This window comes from Hyperolius riggenbachi, chromosome 5 (genome assembly GCF_040937935.1).
Source record: "Hyperolius riggenbachi isolate aHypRig1 chromosome 5, aHypRig1.pri, whole genome shotgun sequence".
Lineage (NCBI taxonomy): Eukaryota > Metazoa > Chordata > Amphibia > Anura > Hyperoliidae > Hyperolius > Hyperolius riggenbachi.
In genome coordinates this window covers 208,783,124-208,809,472 of record NC_090650.1, presented here as the reverse complement: position 1 = coordinate 208,809,472, position 26,349 = coordinate 208,783,124, and the positions used below count along the sequence as shown (strand labels likewise).

Genomic DNA, 26,349 nt, shown 5'->3' with positions numbered 1-26,349 from the left:
TTCCAATGCTGGTCTAGTAAAAAAAAAATGCTGGTTGCATATAATATGCTGTAAATAATGTTTTAGAGCAAAGTTGAAATGCAGGGTTATATTCCGCTTTAAGTATTTGTTTATTTCTTTCCTTCCTTTTATTTTTATACTAGCTTACTGTTCTTTTTAATTGTTCATTTTAATGATTTCTATACATATTAATAATTTACATTGCATTTATAAATAACACACCCCCTAGTGGCCGGACCGCACAATGCCTTCCAATCGGTTACAGCACACACACCATCCAATCTCGTGAACGCAATCGATGAGCTGAAACCGTTGCAATTCTGGCAGCAGAAAGGCTAGAAGGGAGCTTACGGGTTACAGTAACACAAATTACACACTATTTCAGGGTATAAAACTGCCACCACCTCTGCAGAAGGGCAGAGGGCCTACTCTAACTGATTCTAAGACATGTGGATAAAACGGTTAAAACACACTCTATTTTATCTAGCTATGAACAGTAGTAGACTCTTTGAAAAGCTAGGATACGTTCTGTGTGGCTGAATAGTAGGTGTAGCCGAAAAAATAAATGACTTTTAGAAGTCTTTTATTTATAAATGCAATATAAATAATTAATATATACAGAAAATCATTAAAATCAACAATTAAAGAGAACAGTAACCCAGTATAAAATAACAGGGAAGAAAATAAATGAATACTTAAGTTTCAGGTTTTCAGAAATATGTCCGCTTTGGGAATCATGTCAAAGTTCCTTTGTTCCAGATCAAGGTATATCCAAGATGGCAACTGGCTAAGTCCTCACGCCAGTAGCATGCTCGCTTTAATTTGTTAACATGGAGGACTGGGGAGGAGTCACTGTCGAGTTCTTTTAAATGACCCACATTTTTGGGTGGGCTCTCAGGGTGCGGTTAACCTTCTGGGTGGGTTGTTTGTGTCCACAAAATTATAACATTTTCATATTCCAGCTCACGCTTCCCGCACACACATAACAACCACAGATTCATATTCCTCAGATTATGACAATCCCTATGACGTCAAACTTGATTAGGGTCACATGTTCTGGCACGAAGCACCTGAATGCCTCGGGTTCTGGGGATGTCCTTGCCACCAATTTAATATCAAAATATTCACTAGATCTGGTCCAGCAGAATGATATAATTTTCATACCTCTCATATCATGAACTCTGCTGCACAACTCATCCACCTCTCCTCCCGCTTCTCCAGCCCAATGCCCCTCTGTCAGTCCCTTCACTGGCTCCCAGTTACACAAAGGATACAATTTAAAATCTTTACTCTAGCCTACAAAGCTCTCCACAACATAGCTCCTTCCTATCTTAATCAACTTATTTCCAGATACCATACTACATGCAATCTCCGCTCTGCTAACGATATCTTTCTGTCTTCTTCCCTGATCACCTCTTCCCACTCCCGCTTACAAGACTTCTCTCGATCCTCTCCCCTCCTCTGGAACACTCTCCCTCAACACATCCACCACTCATCCTCACTTACTATTTTTAGGCGCAATCTGAAAACTCACCTCTTTAGGCAAAGCATACTCTCCTACCTAGGAAACTGCCCATTGACCACCATTTCTACCATCTCATACACAGCTTCCCTTTAACTTCTGTTCTATACCTTAAATATTTAGACTGTAAGGCCTTTTGCCAGGGCTCTCTTCCCTTTTGACTCACAATGCTGTGAAATGGGTGTACATACCTTTCACTCCTTGTAAAATATGTAGTTAATTTGTTCACTGCATTAGCTGGTATACCCTCTTGTCTTGTATCAACTGTTGTATTGTATACTTTGGGCTCGATTCACAAAGCGGTGATAACTCAGTTATCACGCCTAAAAGACTTTAGGCGTGATAACCTTTGCACCAGCAAAGTTATCACCGCTTTGTGCTCTAACTCGCGCGAAGTTTCCGCGCGCGCGCAAAGTCCTATAGGGCTTAATGGGCACTTCGCGCGAAAACTTTGCATGCGGGAGTTCGCGCGAATTCCTTCAGATCACGCCTAAACTAAGTTTAGGCGTGATAAAGGGCTTTTCACAGGCGTGCAAAGTGTTTGCACCGCTTTGTGAATCAGGCCCTTTGTATTGTTATACCCTGTATGCTATTGCACAGTGCCACGGAAGATGTTGGCACTATATAAATTAATAATAATAATAATGACCTAATGTAATTAACATGTAAACAATATTTAGCTACTGTATGTCCCATGCTCTGAAAAAACAAAGTATGTTACAATTTGCTTTAAATAAGTGTTTTATCAGATGCCTCCAGTGTTCAAATTTCCAGTTATATCTGCTAACAACATGGGCACCTATGGCAATGACCAAACTTTCCTAGCTCCTCTGTCCCCCGATAAAATAGCATGTTCTTGGTCTGCCCAGTATATAAACTGCTGGTATTTAGTGGAGAAGGTGGCACGAATATTGATGGGGATTGCAGCGGGGGACGGTTAGGGTTAGGCATTTGTTGGGGGGTGATTAGGGTTAGGCATCAGTTAAGGGGTCGGTTAAGGTCAGACATCAGTTGGTGGGGTTGTTTAGGGTTAGTCATTGGTGGAGGGAGGGTTCAAGTGAGAAGGGGGTCAGATCAGACAATAGTAAAATATGAGAAAAAATTACTCATAATTTACTATCGCAATTACATTGAACCTAATAGCAGAGTATTGGTCATTTTACCAATATTCTAATAGCGGCTATCTCCGGCGCCCAAATTACCACAACACCCTTTTTACACGCCTAAATCATGGTAAGGGCCTACTGAGTGTTTTTCTCTGGATTGGACTTTACTCAGTCCTAGCAGTACAGAACAAAAAGGTTATGTTCTTTTTTTGTTCTTTTAACAAATGTATCATTCATTTTTAATAAACACTTATTTCTATGCACTGTTGAACTTAAAAAGTGTAAGCAGTCTTTATCTATTATAAATGGGGCCAAATTGGATGTAAGTAGATTCTCTGTACACATGCCAAAAGGCAGTGTTTGTCTTAGCATGGCAGGCGTGGCAAACTTAGGACAAATTAATGGACAGCTGAAACAAATGCTAGTAAAATGCCATTTATACACTGAATACAAATATTAGATTATGTTGTTCACATCTGTTTGGATTCTTCAGATTCAAAAATTAATAGGCAGCAGTTGGGAATCAATCATATTAAAACAAGCAAGCTGAGTTTTATTAGCAGATGTTATCCACAGATATTTATTATGCTGTAAAGTGACTCACTGGTTAATGCAAATAGTATTCCTTTGCATGTCCCTGTTACTAGCCCAATACATTGTGAAGACATGTACACAGTTAGTAGCATAAGTTGATTCCTGTTTGCAGGAGGATCTTATGGGAGTGACTCTATGTTCAGTCATTTTAATGATACATTTAAAACGTTATGGTTTGCAGAGAGTTAAATCTATAGTATGAGATAGTGGCCCTAAATAATAAGAAACTTTTTTAATAAGATTCACTACTTCTTAAAACATGTTGCAAAAATGTTGTCATTCTCCTACCCTTTATAGTCATTTATGTAATAGCAATGGAATAAAACCATCAAACACATTTGCTAAAAAATACCATTCTAAGAAATTAAATTTTTAAAATATGACATCTAATCAGGGCTGCTGACAGAGACAGGAATCAAACCTTGGTGACTACAAGTGGAACTGCCTGCTGCTGCCCCAGTCTTGGTGCCCATTGGTCACTTATATGGAAGATTGTGGTCCAGGCTTAAGAGAACTAGGATCAAATGACTCCAGCTGCAGCAATGATTAATGCTGCCTTCCTTCCTTTCCTGTTTGGAATTAATGGCAGTAATGGAGTAGGAGAGTGAATATCTGCCATTAGACTAATCTATTACTAGGTGGGCACTCCAGCTAGCTGGAACATGGGTAGTGTAGTGGCAGTGTGAATGTCACAATAAATATTAACACAGAACATTTATATTGCGCTTTTCTCCTGGCGGACTCAAAGCGCCAGAGCTGCAGCCACTAGGACGCTCTCTATAGGCAGTAGCAGTGTTAGGAAGACTTGCCCAAGCTCTCCTACTGAATAGGTGCAGGCTTACTGAAAAGGCAGAGCTGAGATTCGAACCCAGGTCTCCTGTGTCAGAGGCAGAGCCCTTAACCATTTCACTATCCAGCCACTGCTTAACTAAGACGTCAAGACTTGAATAAATAAGACTAATTTATTGCACGATAAAGATAACACATTTCGTGAGTCTAAAGCTTACTTCCTCAGGTCAATGCTGTGCCGACAGTTACTGCATATGGAGCTCTGGATGTGTCCAGCTAGCTGACTGAGGGGTCATTGTTGACTCTGGTCTGTGAGAAGACTTCACATTATTCTGAGAATTCCTGACCCCTACATAGGAAAGCAGACTGACGCCTGAACCAGAGCAGGTTACCTATTGAAACATCCTGATGTTGTGGTACCCCTGATTGCTAAACATACAACATCTGTCCATGCCTTCAGGGAAATGGAACATTCCCATTTTCTGCTTCAGAGATGTGAATATTGGGGAAGTCATGGAATAACCTCTCTAACTGGCAGATTTGGCAGGGCTTGTTGATGACCCAGAGTCCTGATCTTTTAGAGAATGCCCAAAGGTTTCTTGGTAGCTCTGACAGTTAAGTTACTTTGGCCATCAAATATCTCTGGCCTTTTTACCCATACCAGCTGGTAGACTATTTGGGGTTTATACTGTATAAAAGGAATAAGACAGGGATATAATCCTTTCTTATCTGGTGGCACCAAGGTCAAATTGTCAGAGGGACTAGGTGCCCAAGCAGATGAATTGTTGTCAGAACACGTTATACTGTAACTGTAATCAAGTGCTTACTCAATGCAAACTGCTGACAGCTGAACAGAGGAAATGTTGAGAAGCCAAGTCAAGAGCATCAGTGGTTTGTAACTGGAACAGGCAAGTGGGCAAGTGTAGTACAGATTATTGTAGCACGGGAACTGGGAGTAATCCATGCGAGATGCAGGCTGGATCACTCCCTAGGTGTAGCAGCAGACAGGGCAAAATATCAGATGGATCACACAAGAGCATATTACTAACCACCAGTACAATGTTGGCAAACAGTACGCTCAGGTGGACACATTAGGAGAAATCGAAGACTGTTCAGGATCTGTGGATCCAATGTAATATACTTAATCCTACTCTGTCATCATGGAAGGAAGCAAAGAGGGAGAAAGGGGAAGCTCAGATCTAGAGCTATAGCTCGACAACAGGTTAAACCCTTTCTATTAAACTAAAAATGATATCAAGGGATCGATTTCCAGTATTTTAGCCCAGTGATTGACTTTGAACCTAAGGAAAGTGGTATTAGGTCACTGTTGCCTTTGAACACTAATTTTTATTTTTTAAGTAGAATGAGTGTCAAAGTTCCTCTAATGCTGAGTGTATTTCTGCACGGCCTGTTGACTCTGCATTTTGCTTAAAATGTTCCCCCCGTTTAAACCTAGGTTAAAGGAACACTATCAATTAAAACTACTTTTTTTAATCTATATATATAATAGAGTAAGTGCCTCAACCTTCAAACAAAAAGAAGTAGCGCCCTGCCCCCAGGGCCGGTCCAAGCAAGAAGAAGGGGCTGGTCCAAGCAAGAAGAAGAAGTAGTGCCATATCAAACCAAGGGCAAAGAGAGATAATTTGCATATTCAGTAGCAGTGCATTGTGGGTAACCACAAATGTGCACTTATAGATGAATTATTGCAGATTTGCTTCTGTTTTAAGAAGGAAAATTACCGTATTTGCCGCCGTATAAGACGCTCCGGAATATAAGACGCACCTAGGTTTAGAGGGGAAAAAATCAGGGGAAAAAAGTATATACTAAACCTGGTGTGCCCATATTCCAAGAGCGTCTTATAAAGTTCTCCCCCAACTGGTGTCCTCTTCTGTCCTCTCTTTTGTCTTTTGTGTGTCCCCAGATGTCTCCTCCTGTCCCCTGTTTATCACCAGGTGTCTTCTTCTGTTGCCAGGTGTCCCTGTTCTGTCCTCTGTTTGGTCGCTCTGCCCAGCCCCTTACCTTGTCTCCTTTCCCTTTGTATTAGGTGTGTGTCTGCCCTGCCCAGCCCCCTAGCCTGTGTCTCTGCTCTGGTGCATTAAGTGCCCCCCCCCCTTGTGACCCGTGTGCCTGCTCTGTCTCACCCCCTTGCCTATGTCTCCAGTCCCCTGCATTAAGTGTCCCCCTCCCCATCCTTCTGACCACTGAGTGTCTGCGGTGTCCCACCCGCTGGTCTGTGTCTCCACTCCCCTGAATGTTGAACGTTGTGGCAGCCAGCGTCTTACCGAATCCATGCTGCCTGGGATCACCGAGCTTGTGAAGATGGCCACTCGGTCCCGCCCACTTGTCCGTGTCTCCGTTTCTCTGAATGTAAAATGAAGTGTCAGTCGAATGTTGTGGCAGCCAGTATGTACCGAATCCATGCCGCCTGGGATCGCTGATGTCCTGGCTTCCCCCTCTAGTGACCCACGCTTGTGTGATGTAACACAAGCGCCGGTCACTAGAGGGGAAATCAGGATATCAGCGATCCCAGCCGGCATGGATTCGGTACACGCTGGCTGCCACAACATTCGGCGGGGCAGAGGAACGGAGACACGGACAAGTGGGCGGGACCGAGCGGCAATCTTCACAAGCGGCAGTTACTAGAGGGGGAAGCCAGGACATCGGCGATCCCAGGCAGCATGGATTCGGTACACGCTGGCTGCCACAACATTCAGCGGGGCAGAGGAACGGAGACACGGACAAGTGGGCGGGACCGAGCGGCCATCTTCACAAGCGCGGGTCACTAGAGGGGGAAGCCAGGACATCCGCGATCCCAGGCAGCATGGATTCGGTACACGCTGGCTGCCACAACATTCAGCGGGGCAGAGGAACGGAGACATGGACAAGTGGGCGGGACCGAGCGGCCATCTTCACAAGCGCGGGTCACTAGAGGGGGAAGCCAGGACATCCGCGATCCCAGGCAGCATGGATTCGGTACACGCTGGCTGCCACAACATTCAGCGGGGCAGAGGAGCGGAGACACGGACAAGTGGGCGGGACCGAGCGGCCATCTTCACAAGCGCGGGTCACTAGAGGGGGAAGCCAGGACATCCGTGATCCCAGGCAGCATGGATTCGGTAAGACGCTGGCTGCCACAACGTTTAACATTCAGGGGAGCGGAGACACAGACCAGCGGGCGGGACACAGCAGACACTCAGTGGTCAGAAGGAGGGGGACACATCGCAGAGAGCAGAGACACAGACAAGGGGGATGGCTAGAGCAGAGACACATGCGGCTGGGACTATGCAGGGAATCCCCAATGTTGCGGCGGGTCGGCGGTTTGCATCGGCGGGCGATCATCAGTTGGGGATTCCCTGCCTTTGCCGTATAAGACGCAGGAACTTTTTCTCCCCATTTTTTGGGGAGAAAAAGTGCGTCTTATACGGCGAAAAATACGGTACACCAAGCTTTGCTTTTTTTAGTAGGAGGGCCTTTTGGTCTCTTTTATCCTCCAATACATTCTTAGTAGTTTGGGTCACCCTGAGCTGCTTGGTTACTCTGTTGTACTGGTCCAAGCCCTATCTCATACAGCCTTATTGATCCCTGTTATGTACTGATGAGGACCAAATGTCTGATACAGGCTGTCATATGTGGGTTTGATATGGCTGTGTAAAATTTAAAGCTATAGGCTTGCTATACACCAGTGGTTCTGGATGCTTGCTTGGCTTATTAAGGGTGAAAAGGAATTATTTGCATATTTAGTAGCAGTGCATTGTGGATAACCACAAATGTTCACTTATAGCTGAATTATTGCATATTTCATTCTGTTTTATGAAGGCAAATTACACCAAGCTTTGCTTTTTTTCGTAGGAGGTCTTTTTGGTCCCTTTTATCCCCCTATACATTCTGAGTGGTTTGGGTCACCCTGAGCTGCTTGATTACTCTGTTGTACTGGTCCAAGCCCTATCTCATACAGCCATATCAATCCTTGCCCTGTACTGATACACTAGCAGCTCTGGACGCTTGCTTGGCTTACCAAGGAGGAAAAGGGGTAATTTGCATATTTCGTAGCAGTGCATTGTGGGTAACCACAAATGTTCACTTATAGCTGAATTATTGCAGATTTCCTTCAGTTTTAAAAAGGCAAATTACACCAATACAGTCTGCGGCATTGCAGGAAGTGACGACAGTGGAATGCAACGCACGATGGAACACAGAAGAGGTGAGTCATCCCCGCCCGCTGCCTCTTACTAATAGTGGCGGCTGCTACTGTGCTTAAGCAGGAGGGGGAGCGCACATGGGGACCCAGGTGAGGGGGGGGGTTCCTGCTGAGTTTAAGCTGGAGGGGGAGTGCACATGGGGGACCCAGGTGAGGAGGGGGAGTCCTGCTGAGCTTACACAGGAGGGGGAGTGCACATGGGGGACCCAGGTGAGGGGGGGGGTCCTGCTGAGCTTAAGCTGGATGGGGAGTGCACATGGGGGACCCAGGTGAGGGGGGTCCTGCTGAGCTTAAGCTGGAGGGGGAGTGCACATGGGGGACCCAGGTGAGGGGGGGTTCCTGCTGAGCTTAAGCTGGTGGTAGAGCACACATGGGGGACCCAGTTGAGGGGGGGTCCAACCCCCCTCCCCGCCACTGTGCCCAATACCCCCCTCCTGCCCTCTACCCTCTTTTGCGGCGTATGCTACGCCGCGGGACGGCTAGTACTGTATATTAGGGTACACATTACCACTAGTGCTAGGGGCACTTTATTTATTCACCCAGTTCTCTCTCCCTGTCTCCCTGCTTTAAAATTATCCTTCATTCCTCACACCACTCACAAATATACACTTCACCATGTCACAGCATGCAGGAGAGTCTGAGGAGGCTGATCTGACGAGATAACAGGTAGCTAGATGTGCTGTAATATAACTAGCAGTCAGGGAGATGTATACACACCACTCTTGACTGACTCGCTGCTTGTGACGTTACACTCCTGGTTGCATCTACTTCCGAGGCTGCTGTGTGCTGCCCATGCTGAGAGGGAATGACAAAGATCCTTGTAAACAGTCAGAGAAGTGAAGACAATATACACACATTGCTAGAATCTTAACCCCTTAACACCATTACAATTAGATCCATTATTTCCAGCATGTCCAATCTGATTTCTGATAAAAAAATTTCAATCGATTTTCCATTCACTTCTATGAAAAATTGTTCAAAAAGCAATCAGAAATTTGATTGAATAAGTTGGAAATAACTGATCTAAGAGTAAGTATGTCAGAAAATTGCATTGTGTGTACCTAGCATAAGATTCTTTCAACAAGGTGATTAACCTTCTTAAGGGGCCCATACACCTAACGATTTTCCCGCCAAAATACGGCCGTTTCGTTCACAGTGATCGAAACGGCCATGAAATTGCTGCGCACACCGCTGACAGAACGATGGATTTCCGTCCGAAATCCATCTTTCCCGTCGACTCCCGTCGATCCATCCGTGCGGAAGATTTTTCTCGGGTCGGGAGTGGGTCGGGAGCGGGTCGATAGCGGTGTTCGAATGCCCGACGACCGACGCAATACCGCGGAGATACATTACCTGCTCCGCTGGCGCGAGTCCCTGCTGTCACCGCTGTCACCTCCCGGCTGGCATCTTTTCCGCATCACGGCATCCGGCATAACTTCCTGTGTCACTGCAGTGACAGCGGAAGTACAAATAGAGGGTGCTCTATTTGAACTTTCGCTGTCACTGGAGTGACAGAAAGTTATACGCGGATGCGTGATGCGGAACGTGATGGGAGAAGATGCCAGCCGGGAGCCGATGCGGAGAAGATGCCGGGACCAGGTGGAGAAGAAGACAGCGGTGGACCAGGGGACTAGCACCAGCCGGAACAGGTAATGTACGTGGGGGGGGGGGCGGCAGCAGCGGCAGCTCCACAGATTGTGATCGGTTTCAGGCTGAAATCGATTCACAATCTGTTTGCAGAAGGTGGCCATACGATCCCTCTCTGATCAGATTCGACAAGAGAGGGATCTATCTTTTGGCCGAATCTGATGGCAAATCGATAGGTGTATGGCCACCTTTAGCAGTAACCCTGAGTCAGGCTCAGGACGGAAATTCACAGTTCAGATTGGTAATCCCGAGTTGGATCCATCGCAGCTGTGGAATGTGTAGGGCTGCCACAAAGCTAACTAACGGTATGATTTTTAGAGTATAAAAGCTTGTGAAAAAATTGCACTGCTTTTGGACAATAATATCTGGAAATAATCATACCGCCAGGGAGGTTAATATGCACTAAGGAGTTGATAGCAAACCCCCTGTACAGTAACATAGTCTAGTCCTAATTTTACAGCAGAGAGGCAGAGCTGTGTGAAGAAAGAAATTGCTCCTAGTACTTGTCGCAATGTGTGCCCTAACATACAGCATTAAAAAAAAAAGTTGTTTAACCACCTTACGACCGGCTAATGCCAATTGGCTGCTGAAAGATGCCCCCCCCAGGACCGCCTAACCCCATTTGGTGTTCAAATCATGGAAGAGTGTTTTGCAGGGGATTGCGCGCGCAGATACACGCACATCTCTGCTTGAGTAACGTTCCGCTCCGTAAACAACCTGCCAGTGGCAATCGTCACTGGCAGGTTGTTAAGTAGAAATGCTGGTTTATTTATGTTGTATAGCGCCGCAATCTATGGCTCACAGAGCAATCACTCTCATAGGCTGATGCCTGTGAGAGACGATCTCCTATCATTGGTTGTCGGAGGGAGTGAGGGAGGGTTGGAGGGAAAATTTAAAGAAAAATAAAGAATTTTAATAAATTAAATTAACTATAAAATTAATTAAAAAAAAAACAGAATAGAATAGAAAGCTCTGTTGGTGGCAAGAAAAGGAAATCAAATTCATTTGTGTGCTAAGTTGTATGTCTCTGCAGCGAGCTGTTAAAGCTGCAGAGCACTGCCTTGTTAAAATAACCTGCTCACTAAGGGGGGCATCAGCCTGTGGTCCTTAAGTGGTAATCAATGTCCTGTGTACCAAATGGATTTAGCCACTTGAGGACCACAGGTTTACACCCCCCTAGTGACAAGGCAGTTTTTTACAATTAAATACTCTGCAGCTTTAACAGTTTATTACTCGGCCATGCAACTTGCCACCCAAATTAATCTTGCCTCCTTTACTGCCCACCAACAGAGCTTTCTGTTGGTGGGATCTGATTACTGCAGCATTTTTTTAATTAATTTTACTGTTATTTAATTTTAAGTAAAAATGGCATTTTTTTACTTCCTCCCTCCCCCCGAGATCCGATCACCATGATCACCTTTCATAGGCATCAGTCTATGAGCGGGATCAGATTGTGAGCCACTTGAGGGGACACCTAAGTGGCAAAGCTGTCCCCAGAACAGTACTGCGCTAGATCGCATCGCTGTACAAATAAAAAAAGAAGTTTAATTTTGTTAACAGCCTGCGAGCTCCGTTCACGGCTAGCAGGCTGATCACAGAACTCTTCTCCATGTCTCGGCAGGGAATGATCGCGCATGTGTGCGCGCATTCCCTGCTAATCTCTGCCCCCAGGACTTGACGCCAAATGGCATTAGGCAGTCCTGGTGAAGCCACTCTGTGAATGCCCATTGGTATGAGGTGGTCACAGAGCAGTTACTAACGTTACATTTGATGTCTTTAATGCATACAGCAATTTATCAAACATTACAACTAACTAGCTGTGACAGGCATGGGGCAGCACCCCCTTACAGGTGTAGGTTGTATGCAAGGGTTTCTAAAAAAAAAAAAAAAATCTCCCTAAGCCAAACCTTTTCCTTTCCTCTCCTCCTTTTTTTTCCTTCTTTCATCTTTCTCTTCTTTTTTCTTCTTACTTGCTCATATCTGTTCCAAGCCTTGCAACTTATCAAAATATTATTGTTGCTTTTTGTCTTTTTGAAAAAAAAAAAACAACAAAGAAAAACTTTAAGAACTGAAAAGAATTTGTGATAAATAGTTGTTGCTGGTCTCGCTGCAAACATCAGCAAAAGCTCGGTATACAGAGTTGCCAGAGTAGAGTAAAACGTTTTAAAAACCGTTTAAAAGCAGAGGGGGGTGTTAGGGTGGACTTACCTCCCTCTTACAAAAAAGAAAACTCACTCGAGTCTCGATAAAACAGAATTGACAAATAATTTATTCAACTCCACAAATGCAACGCGTTTCGCGGGCGTGACCCCGCTTCCTCAGGCAAAAATGGGAGCACAACTCAGTGGGTCAAGCAGTAGGTTTGAGCGCCTTCTTAACCTGAGTGGGGTCAGGTCCTAATGCTCCCCACCTGCATTTAAAGTGGTTGCCTATGGGTAACCCGTGTTTGTGAGTATATACACATAAAATTGTATTGAACTCTTCATTTTACCTGACAATACTGCACCATATTGGGCTCTCGATTCTCTTCTTGTTTTTAAGCATCGCTGCAAACATGTAGCTGCTCACTTCCTCTATTCCCCTTCCCCTCTTGCTGTGACATAAACAATAGAATAATAGAGGTGTGTGGAGTGCACAGACTGTCTATAATTAGAGATGGCCCGAACGGTTCGCTGGCTAACGGTTCCCGGCAAACTTCCGGTGGTTTGTGATCGCGGAGAAACGCAAACTTTTCCAGAAGTTCGGTTCACCCCCATAATGCACCATTAGGGTCAACTTTGACATCACAGTCACATTGTAGCCAATCTGGCTACACTCCCTTCTGGAGCTACTCCCCCCTTATAAAAGGCAGGCCCCGCCGGCCATTACACTCACTCGTGTGTCTGCAGTAAATAGAAAAGGGACAGCTGCTGCAGACTCTCTCATAGGGAAAGATTAGTTATGCTCTTGTAGACTTGTTAGCTTGCTCCTTGCTGATTCTTATTGCTAAAATAGCACCCCACAACAGCTCTTTTGAGAGCTAATCTTGTTCTTGTGATCTATTTTTTTTTTCTGTATGTCTCACTGACACTTGTGTTGCATAGACAGCCTTGATAATCCATACTGTGTGTGTGCCACTGCCAAGCCCAGCACATTCAGTGACTACCTGTGCGCCCTAACCCCACCCACCCTTCCCAAAAACCCAACTCACTGAACACAGGTGGCGAGAGCCCATTGGCTGCTCGCATACTCGCCCTAACCCCGCCCACCTAACACCTCCCATACATCTAATTGGCCCTTTTAGCAAGAACCTGTATATATAAGGAGTTGAGCATCCTCAGCACTTCACTGAGGCGCTACACCTGCTATTGCTGAAATTCTGGTGAGTTCTTTATGTTATTTTATTTGCACGCTTTACCCTGTATTTCTGGCCCCCTGTTCTCTTCTCAATGCTCTATTACCCATTACTCTTGTCTGACATATACCCTTTTCCATTACCAATACCACTCATTGCAAATCTGTGTAAAATAACACCCCATAGCCCATTACTATCACGAGCACCATAGCCTCTACCCCCTATTGATTACTTGCACACCCAACTATTTTATGCCATCTCCACGAAGCAATTTTTCAAATGGTATGTTTTATGATATGCAATATATTGATATGCAAATTTGCAGAATTTACTATAGCATAATGTACTGTCTCTTGTCTACAGTCTTGTCCCCATGTTTATTGCCTGATGAAGCGGGCTGGGCCTGCGAAACGCGTTGCACTGTTTTGGGGTACTAGTTAATAAATGTGATTGCTACTATTCAGACAGTCTTTCGTGTCTGCTTTATGGAGGTAAGTCCACCGCTTCCTCCCAGCAAATTTTAAAGTTTTTATCCGCTTTTATCCTGCTGGCGCCTCTGTTCTGCTAGTGCTCAGAAGAAGGCATGTCCATCAACTCCCAAGATTGTCAGGACGTGGTTGACTATTTACCACAAAACACCTCATCTTCCGCAGCCACCAGGGCTACTACAAGCACCACATCCGTTGCATTTGACACTTCACAGGAGTTAATTGGTGGGGAATTAACTGATTCACAGCCATTGTTGTTACAACTAGATGAAGGCGCTAAGCAAGTTACACCACCTCATATGTCTGACATATACAATTGAAGAGAAAAGAAACCCTGTAAAAATAGCAGCACTCAGGACAATTATGAACGGTATCAAAATATATGTATCTTTATTATATCAAAAATAGCAAAAATATTTGTGTGTTTGTAATTCAAACAATGCACTTCACATAATATTCATGGTTTAAAAACAATTAAAAATAGGAAACAGACCCATAAAATCCTCTGCCTGAAATATAATAATAATACCACCATGCATAATACAGTGTACAATATATAAAGCCTCCTATTGTAACTAGAAACTATTAAGTCCTCAAAGGGCTCAGTACATGAGCCCTAATCGGAATGAACCCAGGTTCAGCATTGCATTTTATATGTGTAAGATGAGACAATCTCAATATATCATATGTGCTAAACAACCAATACACAACATCACATAATTATACAAAAATCTGTGATAAAGATAAATCATGACAAGAATAAAGAGTGATAGGTCAAAAAGATAGGCAGGACCAGTGAATGAAAAAACAACAGCCTGTAGTGAAAAAGGGTTAGATCAATACTTAGCCAGGTGTGATGGAGGAGAAGGCAAGCACAGCGGAGGCAGAGGGTCCCCTCAAACGGACCAACTAGTTTCGCGGGAGTTACCCTGCTTTTTCAAGACGAGAGGGAGACACCGTCACTATGGACGTAACGTGTGAAGATGATGAAGTACCTGCTGATGGTGCAGTTTTGGAGGTGTCTGAGGCAAGCGAAGCTGGGCAGGATGATTATGATGATGACGATGATACGGATCCCACGTATGTTCCCAATAGAGGAGATGAACAGGGGGACAGATAAGAGGAAAGGGGGGGGGGGGGGTCAGAGAAGAGTAGGAGGAGACGAGTTGCTAAAAGAAGCAGGGGGAGCTCGTCATAAGAAATAGCTGGTGGCAGTGTCCGGTGCTATATATCGCCACCTATGGACAGCCAGCCAACATGCCCTTCAACGTCAGCTGCTGATGCTACCATAGTGCCATCACCCCAGGGGGGCTCCGCGGTTTGGAAATTTTTTAATGTGTCTGACTCAGATCGGAGCAATGCCATCTGTTGTCTCTGCCTCCAAAAAATTGAGCCGTGGAAAGGCCAACACTCACATAGGGACAAGTGCCTTACGAAGGCACATGGAGAAAAGGCACAAACTGAAATGGGAAGAGCACCTGAGCAAAAGCAGCACACAAAAGAAAAGCCACCCTCTTTCTCCTCTTCTTCCTTAAGGTGCAGCATCTTCAGCCGCTTTCTCCCTTGCACCTTCACAGCCACCCTCCTCCACTCCTCCTCTGCCCTTGAGCGGTTCCTGCTCCTCTGCCCACAGCAACAAGTTGTCCGTGAAGGAAATCTTTTTTTTTTTTTTTTTTTTCTCGAACTCAGCTCTGCATCTATGCTACCAGACTCAGCAAATAGGCTTCATCGTAAAAATCTTTATGTCTGGTAAATCAGTTTGCATCATAGTTCGACACTCTTTATATACTTTATTTTATTTTGTCCAAATATAGTAAATGCAAAATAAAGTTACACACTATATACAAACCAAACATAGATATTCTTATTCAACCCAACCCACTTGTACAAGCCGACATATACCCACCCACCCCCCCCCCCCCCCCTACATCCTACTACACATACAAACCCATCTATACCTTCATATACCCATAAATACAAACTCATATACCCACATTCAAACATACTGACCAAGTCATTCCCCTCTGACAACCATACATTCACATCATTCACCAAACTCCTCGTCAGCCAGTATTACTTATGTTCTGTATGGGTACTAATCCCATCAAAAAACCCAATCTGCACGATCTGGCCCCCGGCGCAACCCGACCCCACCCCTATCCACGACCCACCCAGATCCGACATACCCAACACGGACCCAATCCCGCCCAACCCACCACCGCAAACCATGGTGAGCCGAGCAGAACCGAGACCCGACCGTGAAGGAAATCTTTGAGCGAAAGAAGCAAATTTCTGCCAGTCACCCCCTTGCCCGACATCTGACAGCTGGCGTGGCGGAACTGTTAGTTCGCCAGCTGTTACCATACCAGCTGGTGGACTCTGAGGCCTTCTGTAAATTTGTGGCCATGGGGACCCCGCAGTGGAAGATGCCAGGCCGCAATTATTTCTCTAAAAAGGCGATACCCGAACGTGAAGTGGAGAGGCAAGTGGTGTCATCTCTGGCACACAGCGTTGGGTCAAGGGTCAACCTGACCACGGATGCCTGGTCTGCCAAGCACGGTCAGGGCCGCTACATTACTTACACAGCCCATTGGGTCAACCTTCTGACCGATGGCAAGCAGGGAGTACGTGGCTGTGCAGCGGACCAACTTGTTGTGACACCTCCATTGCTTGCAGGCAGGCCTCCTTCCACCTCCTCTCCTCCTGCTACATCCTCTTCACTGTCGTCCTCCTCCTCCTCCTTGGCTGAGTGGCAGTTCAACTCTACTGGTGCTGCGATCTCCTCTCCAGCTACACAGCCCCATCTCCCCAGGGCCTATGCTGCATGCCAGGTACGACAGTGTCACGCCATCTTAGACAGGTCTTGCCTCAAAGCGGAGAGTCACACTGGACAAGCTCTCCTGGCTGCTCTTAACAAACAGGTGGAGCAGTGGCTGACCTCACACCAGCTGGAGATCGGCAGCGTGGTATGTGACAATGGCAGAAATCTCCTTTCCGCTTTGAATTTGGGAAAGCTGACACATGTAACCTGCATGGCACATGTGTTGAATCTAGTCATTCAAAGATTTGTGTCAAAGTACCCAGACTTAGAGGACGTCCTGAAGTAGGTCAGGAAGTTGTGTGGGCATTTCAGGCGGTCTTACACAGCCATTACACGCTTTGCGGACATTCAGCGGAAAAAAAACTTGACGGTGAGACGCTTGATATGTGATAGCCCGACTTGCTGGAATTCGACCCTGGTCATGTTGACTCGCCTACTAGAACACGAGAAAGCCGTCACCCAGTACCTGTACAATTACAGTAGAAGGACACAATCTGGGGAGATGAGGATGTTGTGGCCCAACAACTGGACACTGATGGGAAATGCATGCAGGCTCATGCGGCCTTTTGAGGAGGTGACCAACCTGGTGAGTCGCAGTGAAGGCACCATCAGCGACTTGATCCCGTACGCTTACTTCCTGGAGCGTGCCGTGTGTAGAGTGGTGGATCAAGCTGTGGAGGAGCGCGAAGAGGAACAGTTACAGTAGGAACAGTTGTGGGAGCAATTTTCATCAGAATCAGATGTTTCCTCAACACCTGCGGCAGCACAGAGGGGGAAGGAGGAGGAAGAGTCATGTGGGGAAGAGGAGTCAGACTCGGATGATGAGGAAGGTGTTTCTTTGGAGGAGGAGAAGGCAGCGGCAGAAGAACAACCGCAGCAGGCATCGCAGGGGGCTTGTGCTGCTCTATGTTCCCGTGGTATTGTTCATGGCTGGGGGGAGGAGGACTTACCTGACGTCACTGAAGAAGAGCAAGAGGAGATGGAGAGTATGTCTGGATCCAACTTTGTGCAGATGGCATCTTTCATGCTGTCCAGCCTGTTGAGGGACCCCCATATAAAAAAAACTCAAGGGGAATGAGCTGTACTGGGTGGCCACACTACTATACCCTCAGTATAGGCACAAAGTGGCAGACATGTTACCAACTCACCCGAAGGCAGAAAGGATGCAGCACATGCAGAACAAGCTGGCAACTATGCTTTACAATGCATTTAAGGGTGATGGCACAGCACAACGCAATAAAGGTACCACTGCCAGTAATTGTCCTCCCATGTCCACGCAGGCAAGGACAGGACGCTCTAGCAATCTCATGGTGATGTCGTACATTCGGACATTCTTTAGTCCAACGCCTCGCCTTAGCGCTTCCGGATCCACCCTCCACCAATGCCTAGACCGGCAGGTAGCTGACTACCTGGCCTTAAGTGGGGATGTAGACACTGTGAGCAGCGATGTACCCTTGGACTACTGGGTGCGCAGGCTTGACCTGTGGCCAGAGCTGTCCCAATTTGCCATCCAACTTCTGTCTTGCCCTGCCTCAAGCGTCCTGTCAGAAAGGATCTTCAGCGCAGCTGGAGGCATTGTCACTCAGAAGAGAAGTCGCCTAAGTCACAAAATTGTTCAGTACCTGACCTTTATCAAAATGAATGAGGCACGGACCCCGGAGGGCTACTGCCTCCCCGAACACTAAGTCAGTCCCCTCACACAGCATCTCTGCCTGCACGCCGTGTGACTGGCTGCCTGCCCCAAGACTAAGTCGCTCCCCACACAGCACCTCTGCCCACAGGCCGCTTGACTGCCTTCTCTGCCACCACCAACAGGGTTTAGGACTCCAGGTGCATTCCTGAATTTTTAAGGCCGCTGGTAGCATATAATAATTTTTCTGGTGCGTGTACATGCCTGCCTAATTTTTCTGCCTGCACTGCGGCTGCAACGACAAAACAAAAGGCATGTACATGTGCCCATTCCCCTTCGTGATCATTACCTTGCCGTGGTGAAGGGGCTTACGTATCACAATGAAGCAATCACCGACGGCTATATGAGTGTCTCGGGAGGTGGCACACCAAAGATAATAAGGTTGTTGCTTCCTTGTGGACAGACCAAATTTGATCAGCTGGACAGTCACTGTTGTTCTATCATTGAGCTACCACAGCCCGGCGACCATATGGGCTTGAAAACCGCCATGGCCTGCACTCTGGCCATGGTGCGCACCAGTCCAGCATGGCCGTCACTACGCAAACAGCTGTTTGCGGTGCGTTACACAGTGAGTATGGTGTGTCAGTGTGAAGCAGTACTCTAATTACACTCCCTGATTGATGTATACACATGCAAGATGTTTTCAAGCACTTTAGGGCTGCAATTTAGAATTCAATGTGATTTCTGCCCTTAAAACGTTGCTTTGCATCCAATCCGGATTTTTTCCGGAGACTTTTGGCGTGTATTCCACTCCGCCATGCCCCCCTCCAGGTGTTAGACCCCTTGAAACATCTTTTCCATCACTTTTGTGGCCAGCATACATTTTTCTAGTTTTCAAAGTTCGTCTCCCCATTGAAGTCTATTGCGGTTCGTGAAAGTTTGCGCGAACCGAACTTTCGCGCGAACCGAAAATCGGAAATTTGGGCCATCTCTATCTATAATTAGAGAGGCTTGGCTTCAATGCAGAACCTGCTCCCCCCTTTTTACCCTTATTACAGCCCAAGTTTGCCAGAACACTTGTATTCTGGCACTGTTCTCCAATGTTATGCTAGGTACACACAATGCAGTTTTCTGACATAATTGTCAGATCGATTATTTCCAGCATGTCCGATCTGATTTCTGATCAATTTTTCAATAGTTTTTCCATCCACTTCTATGAAAAATCATTCAGAAATCAGATTGTACATGTTGGAAATAATCGATCTGACAGTAAATCTGTCAGAAAATTGCATTGTGTGTACCTAGCATTAGTAAATTATGTTTATCCCAGGCCATCTCATTAGTAGAAAGCAGTCATGTTGCTTCTTTTGGGTGACTTTACCTGATTAATTAACCTGTCCTCCCCTGTGGAAAAGTGATGTCATTAATAACATGTAAACTAGCCCTGTACACTGCGGGAACATGTCTACATACCCAACACATGTCCCTAAGAAAGGAAGATGATAGATAGTCTTGGGAGAAAAATGAATATTGTCCGCCTAGAGGAAGGAGCAATATAAATATTCTGTGTCTTGTCTTGCTATCCTCATAGTGGTGGTCTGGATCTTTAAAAGTAAGCCTTTTTTGTCATTTGCTAACCAAAGCAGTGGCTGTTCTATAAATAGTTAAGTTGGGCCTTTTAAAAAAAATGCTTTTAATTTTATTTTTTACTTTGCCCAATATGGTATAGGTTCAGATTCACAAATGGTATTGTGAGCATTTGTATAGCTTGGTCTGTCTAATAGCATGTTAATTTGGGCCACTAAATCTCACTTAATACTCAAGTTAATCCATCATGTCTCAGTAATTGTAAATTTGCTACCATAAATCTGATGATCCTGTATTTAGAACAATGCTTCTAAGGAAAATGTACTCTGTTTGTTGTAACTATAGAGACACCAAACATGCATTCAGAAATTTCTTTTCAGTTAACATAGAAGTCATTTACCAGCACACTCACAAAGATCACACCTCTAAAGTTATGTAAACTTTGGTTTCCCAGCAGTCTCTGTTTTTTTTATCTTTCAAAGTTATTTTTGCATATCAGAACTGATACATTTACTTTTGAAAATTAAACTTGCTCCTTTTATTCGATATGGTTAAAAATATACACATTTTCTGTGATGTTCATGGATTCAAGCTGTATTTTATTGTTGTATCGTTTGACATTGCAAGATCTTTTAGATTATACTTTTCTCAAGCTAGTTGAGAAAACATTTTACTTCATTTTACTTCATGTTTGGTTGTACAACTGATGTTTTTTTTTTTTTCTGTCCTTGGTCTATTGTGACAGTTGTATGGCTTTTCATACTATACTGATAGGTTTTTCCGAAACCCACGTTCTATATATTGTACAGTATATGTTTTCTCATGCAATTACGTTTTTGGTAAGCTACACAGAACTCCTGCTTACCAAATTACTTTAAAATCTCACTTGAACCAAATAATACACAATGTGACAAAATTAACAGTATTACAAAGGTTCAGGTGACTTGTGATTAGAGACGGCCCGAACAGTTCGCCGGCGGACAGTATCAGGCAAATTTCCACTGTTCGCGTTCTCTGCGAACTGCCCCTATACATCACCATGGAGCCAGACTTTGACCCCTTACCTCACAGTCAGCAGACACATGGCAGCCAATCAGCTAGCACCCCCTCCTGGACCCCCCCCCCCCCCCACCCCCTATCAAAAGCAGTTGCAGTGGCCATATTGGATTCATTATCTGCTGGCTGCTGACTGTTAGTGAGAGCAGGGTCAGACTTGCTGCAGGTAGGTAGGGCAAGCATTAGCTAGGCCTGTGTTCTTGTTCCTCACATGCTGTGAAAGCACTCCAAAAAGCCCTTTTGAGGGCTAGCACATCGGTCTCCTGTGTTTTTTTTTTTTGGGGGGGTGTGACACTCCACAGTCCACTGATACCCGGAGCTGTGTGCACATTACTGCTGTTGCTACATTAACTTGCAGACACAGTACCAATTCTGTGCATTATTATTTCACTGTATTCTGATAGTACTACTGCATTTCTCTGTGTATTACACTCCACAGCCCACTGACACCCAGCTGTGCATAATGTGATTTCTGCCCTTTAGGGATTAAAAGCCAACCTTGCGTCAACTCTGTAATTTTTGGTGGGACTTTTGGCATGGGTCCCCCTCTGGCATGCCACAGTCCAGGTGTTAGACCCCTTGAAACAACTTTTCCATCACTTTTGTGGCCAGAAACAGTCTTTGTAGGTTTTAAAATTTACCTGCCCATTGAAGTCTATGGCGGTTTGCCAGGTTTGCCGGTTCGCAAACATTTTCGGAAGTTTGCGTTCACTGTTCATGAATGGAAAAATATTATGCTCAAGCTAATATTTAAACCCTTTGCTTTCCACGTATGCTGTATACCTGATAACTTAGTCTGCCATAATCATCTTAAAAGTCTAAAAATTCTCTTTACTAAACCTCATGTGTCTCCTGTGTATTTTACCATAGATGCCAACCAGATTGAAGTATACATTATGAATTATTGCACGCAGTAGGGATGAGCATCAGAATTTCAGATTTCCAGTTTTCGGGGCTAGATTTTTTTGTAGCTTGGACCTGAAAACCAAAAAGATTTAATTTGCTCTTTCAATTTCAACATTTTGCACTGTACTGTGGACAGTCTCATAGAGACTAATGGTTATTGCGACAAGCTGCTGTGGGGGAGCGGCAGGAGAAAGTACCGTAATGCGAAGCAACGTGCCATGTGTGAAAGCGGTCTAAAGGAATTATTGCAATGTAGATCAAGGTCACTTGTACTGTAGAAACCTAACTTTTTTAAAAATACCTTACAGAGGTTGAAAAAATATAGGGTGGGAAATGTAAATGGATGCACCTTAATAAAATGGTTGGTGATATTAACGTCCTCTGTTTGTGGCACATTAGTATATGTGAGGGGGGAAACTTTTCAAGATGGGTGGTGACCATGGTGGCCATTTTGAAGTCGGCCATTTTGAATCCAACTTTTGTTTTTTCAATAGGAAGAGGGTCATGTGACACATCAAACTTATTGGGAATTTCACAAGAAAAACAATGGTGTGCTTAGTTTTAACATAACTGTATTCTTTCATGAGTTATTTACAAGTTTCTGACCACTTATAAAATGTGCTCAATGTGCTGCCCATTGTGTTGAATTGTCAATGGAATCCTCTTCTCGCACTCTTCACACATTGATAACACCACCGCAGGTGCAATGCTAGCATAGGCTTCCAGTATCCGTAGTTTTAGGTGCTGCACATCTCGTATCTTCACAGCATAGACAATTGCCTTCAGATGACCCCAAAGATAAAAGTCTAAGGGGGTCAGATCGGGAGACCTTGGGGGCCATTCAACTGGCCCACAATGACCAATCCACTTTCCAGGAAACTGTTTATCTAGGAATGCTCAGACCTGACACCCATAATATGGTTGTGCACCATCTTGCTGGAAAAACTCAAGGAACGTGCCAGCTTCAGTGCATAAAGAGGGAAACACATCATCATGTAGCAATTTTGCATATCCAGTGGCCTTGAGGTTTCCATTGATGAAGAATGGCCCCACTATCTTTGTACCCCATACACCATATCATCGTTTTTTTTATCCAACAGTCTTGGGGGGATCTATCCAATGTGGGTTAGTGTCAGACTAATAGTGGTGGTTTTGTTTGGTAACTTCACCATTCACATAAACATTTGCCTCATCACTGAACAAAATCTTCTGCGTAAACTGAGGGTCCTGTTTCAATTTTTGTTTTGCCCATTCTGCAAATTCAGTACGCCGATCTGGGTCATCCTCGTTGAGATGCTGCAATAGCTGGAGTTTGTAAGGGTGCCATTTGTGAGTAGCTAATATCCGCCGGAAGGGATGTTCGACTAATGCCACTTTCTACTGACATGCGGCAAGTGCTACGCTGTGGGCTCTTGCTGAATGAAGCTAGGGCAGCCACTGATGTTTCTTCATTAGTGAAAGATTTCATGCGTCCACATTTTGGCAAATCCAACACTGAACCAGTTTCATGAAACTTAGAAAGCAGTTTGCTAACTGTAGCATGGGAGATGGGTGGTCTCGTAGGGTGTCTTGCATTGAAATCTGCTGCAAAGACACGGTTACTGCGTTCACCAGACATCAACACAATTTCTATCCGCTCCTCACGTGTTAACCTCAGCGACATGTCAATGGCTGTAAACAAAGAGAAACTTGTAAATAACTCATGAAAGAATAAAGTTACGTTAACACCAAGCACACCATTGTTTTTCTTGTGAAATTCCCAATAAGTTTGATGTGTCACATGACCCTCTTCCTATTGAAAAAACAAAAGTTGGATTCAAAATGGCCGCCATGGTCACCACCCATCTTGAAAAGTTTTCCCCCTCACATATACTAATGTGCCACAAACAGGAAGTTAATATCACCAACCATTCCCATTTTATTAAGGTGTATCCATATAAATGGCCCACCCTGTACATTTTACATTCTGATGGAAATTGGCAGGATCGTGGCTGTTTTTACCCCATGTCAATGTAAAATATAAGCAGAATTCTGCTGACAGAATTCTGAATGGATACTTGTTATGATCACTATAGAAACAAAGCATATGGGCAAGCACCATCCACATTACCCTGAAATATAGGTAAATCAATAAGCGAGGAGTGTGCAGAAAGGAACAATATACCAACAGCGCTACAAAGACAAGAAGTTCCCTGAAAAACCGCACCACTCAACTCCTGAGTACAAATTGTAACATCTTTATTAAGTACAAATACACATAAAAACAATTAAGATCAAAGTCATGGGGCACTCCAAACATTGCACATAATAACAATACAAGTCTCAATAAACATCCATGACATCCTGCAGTAAAAAATCATACAAATGAATGTCTCCTGTAATCACACCAATAAAGAAAAAATGAGAAGGTGATATACCCCGGATGCTATTGTCCAGCACTATAGCTAATAAAGTGCAGAGTGCATGAAGTAAATAGGGGACCAACGTGTCCTTTGTACATAATTAGGATGGAGGATAAATTTGAAGCCATCCATTAGGAAAGTGTGCCAGTGACAGAAATGGTGAAGGTGAAGAAAGTGAAAATACCAAACCGAAGGAAAGAAAGGGTGATAGTGAATCAGAAGGCTGGAGCTTACCGGGGTGTGAAGGAGCAGGATCAGGGAACGGAGTTGTACTGCAGGATGTCTTGGATGTTTATTGAGACTTGTATTGTTATTATGTGCAATGTTTGGAGTGCCCCATGACTTTGATCTTAATTGTTTTTACTTGTTATGATCACGTCTGCAGCATGTACTGCTGGCTACAGTTTTACTGAAGACAAGCAGTTTTTTATGTCATTTTTGATGTCATTACATGCATTTAGTTTGGTTTGCACTCAAACTAGTTGCTGATTCCATCTGCAGTGGCTCTGCAGTTCTGGCCAGCTCAGGATTGAATAATTACCATTCACCTGTGTGGGAATCTGCATGTCTGCTCCCATTGGATGACCTCAGTATAAAGATCTGCTTCCTGCAGGGCTCCACGGGCTATCATAGCTTCAGCATAAGCCTGTCTTGCTGCTGCTGCTCTGGCCCCAGACTGTGTTCATAGTTTTATTGTTAATTCATGTGGACTGCACTGATCTCCTGTGTAGGAGTCAGTGAGTCCTAGTTCTGTTCTGTTTATCAGCAATTGTTACTTTGCTAGTCTTGCATCATATATTGGTTCATCGCCAATATATACTATATAATATATTGCACGTATCGTGATCACCCATATATATATATATACTATATAATATATTGCACATATCGTGATCACCGATGCTTAGTTAGTCAGTCATGTTCCTGTTGTCTTGCGTGGATTGCGCTCGCTTCTGCGTAGAAGTAGCGAATCCTTCCTAGTCCTGCTCCAGTTCTTAGTTAGTGTTCCTTGCTTATGTCATATATCGGTTTATCGCCGATATATACATATGTCTGTTAGTCGTTTGTAGTTCATTGATAGCTGTAATCATAATACGCTAGGAAATCATAACTATTGTATATTTGTGTGTATTACGTCTGCCTTCTTTGACTCTATTTCCCGACTATTCTGTCCTGTCCTTGTGAGGCACGCCACCGCTGCAATCGCATTGGCTGCCTCATTCCAGTCTGTCTTGCTATGGACGCTTGCTGTCACTTAAGCAGTGACTAGTTTAGCAAGCGTTCATTCTGTTACCTGTCCTGATCTTCTGAGTTCTGGTTTATGCGCTCAGTGCTACCTTGCGCTGAGCCACTATAGTGAAAGGATTGTTTGTGGCTGTTCGGATCTACGCCTGCTCTGTGCTCCACATCTCCTTTTGGAGTCAGTCCTCCACTAAACTGGGGATATCCTGGTTCCTTGTGCTAGCGTGTGTACCTCCTTCATGTCAGGTTATGTCATGTCGTGCTGACTGTGGAGAATATACCACCAAGCGTAACAATACTGTATTGAAGTGGCAGACATTTATTCGAATTGTACATGGATCTATAAAATAAGTGATTTTGGAAGATTGGCATAATGTCATTGTATTTGCTTTGCAGTTCTTCTCAGGCAGTTTGCCTTGTTGATGAGCCCAAGCCTGGAAAGGAATATAAATATCCTGAAAAACTTCCAGGGGAACTGTATGATGGCAGCACACAGTGCAAGTGGCAGTTTGGAGAAAAGGCCAAGCTCTGTATGCTGGACTTTAAAAAGGTAAGAGAATAGTATGTCCAACAATCCAGTCATAGAAACAGGATAGCATTACTTTGCTGTATAACAGAAGTTTGCCTTCTTAAAACAGGCAAACTACAAAGTATTTGCGATTATTTTGGTTGGAGTGAGCTCTGATGTATCCCATAGTGCATCACTGCTAAATATATGCAAATCATCTCTTTTTTTGTCCCTGATAGCTAAACACACCCCCAGAACCGCTAAAATGCAATGATGTGTCAACTTGTTAATATTACAAAGCCAAACTAATCCAACATTTGGAAGAAAGTGGAGAACTAACTTGCGCTCGCCGCTCTACACTCCAGTAATGGCCCTTCAAAGGTTTTACACAAAAAAACACTCGGTGCAGCTCTCTGAGTACTGGGTGGTGCCAATAACTGTTAAAAGACAAGAGGAAAGGGAGGGAGAGAGCACTTCGATTGTGCATTACCTTTTAGAAACAATAAATCGCTATAAAAT

The 26,349-nt window shown here is 44.5% G+C and overlaps 1 protein-coding gene across 2 annotated transcripts in view; it reads left to right on the top strand.

Moving 5' to 3' along the window:
• Positions 1-26,349, top strand: part of ADAMTS16 (ADAM metallopeptidase with thrombospondin type 1 motif 16) — a 161,162-nt gene that overhangs the window by 48,262 nt on the left and 86,551 nt on the right. For both annotated transcript variants that reach the window (XM_068234569.1, XM_068234567.1), the window contains exon 10: positions 25,719-25,872. In XM_068234569.1, coding sequence (XP_068090670.1) covers positions 25,719-25,872 — 154 coding nt within the window. The remainder of the gene's footprint in view (positions 1-25,718; positions 25,873-26,349) is intronic.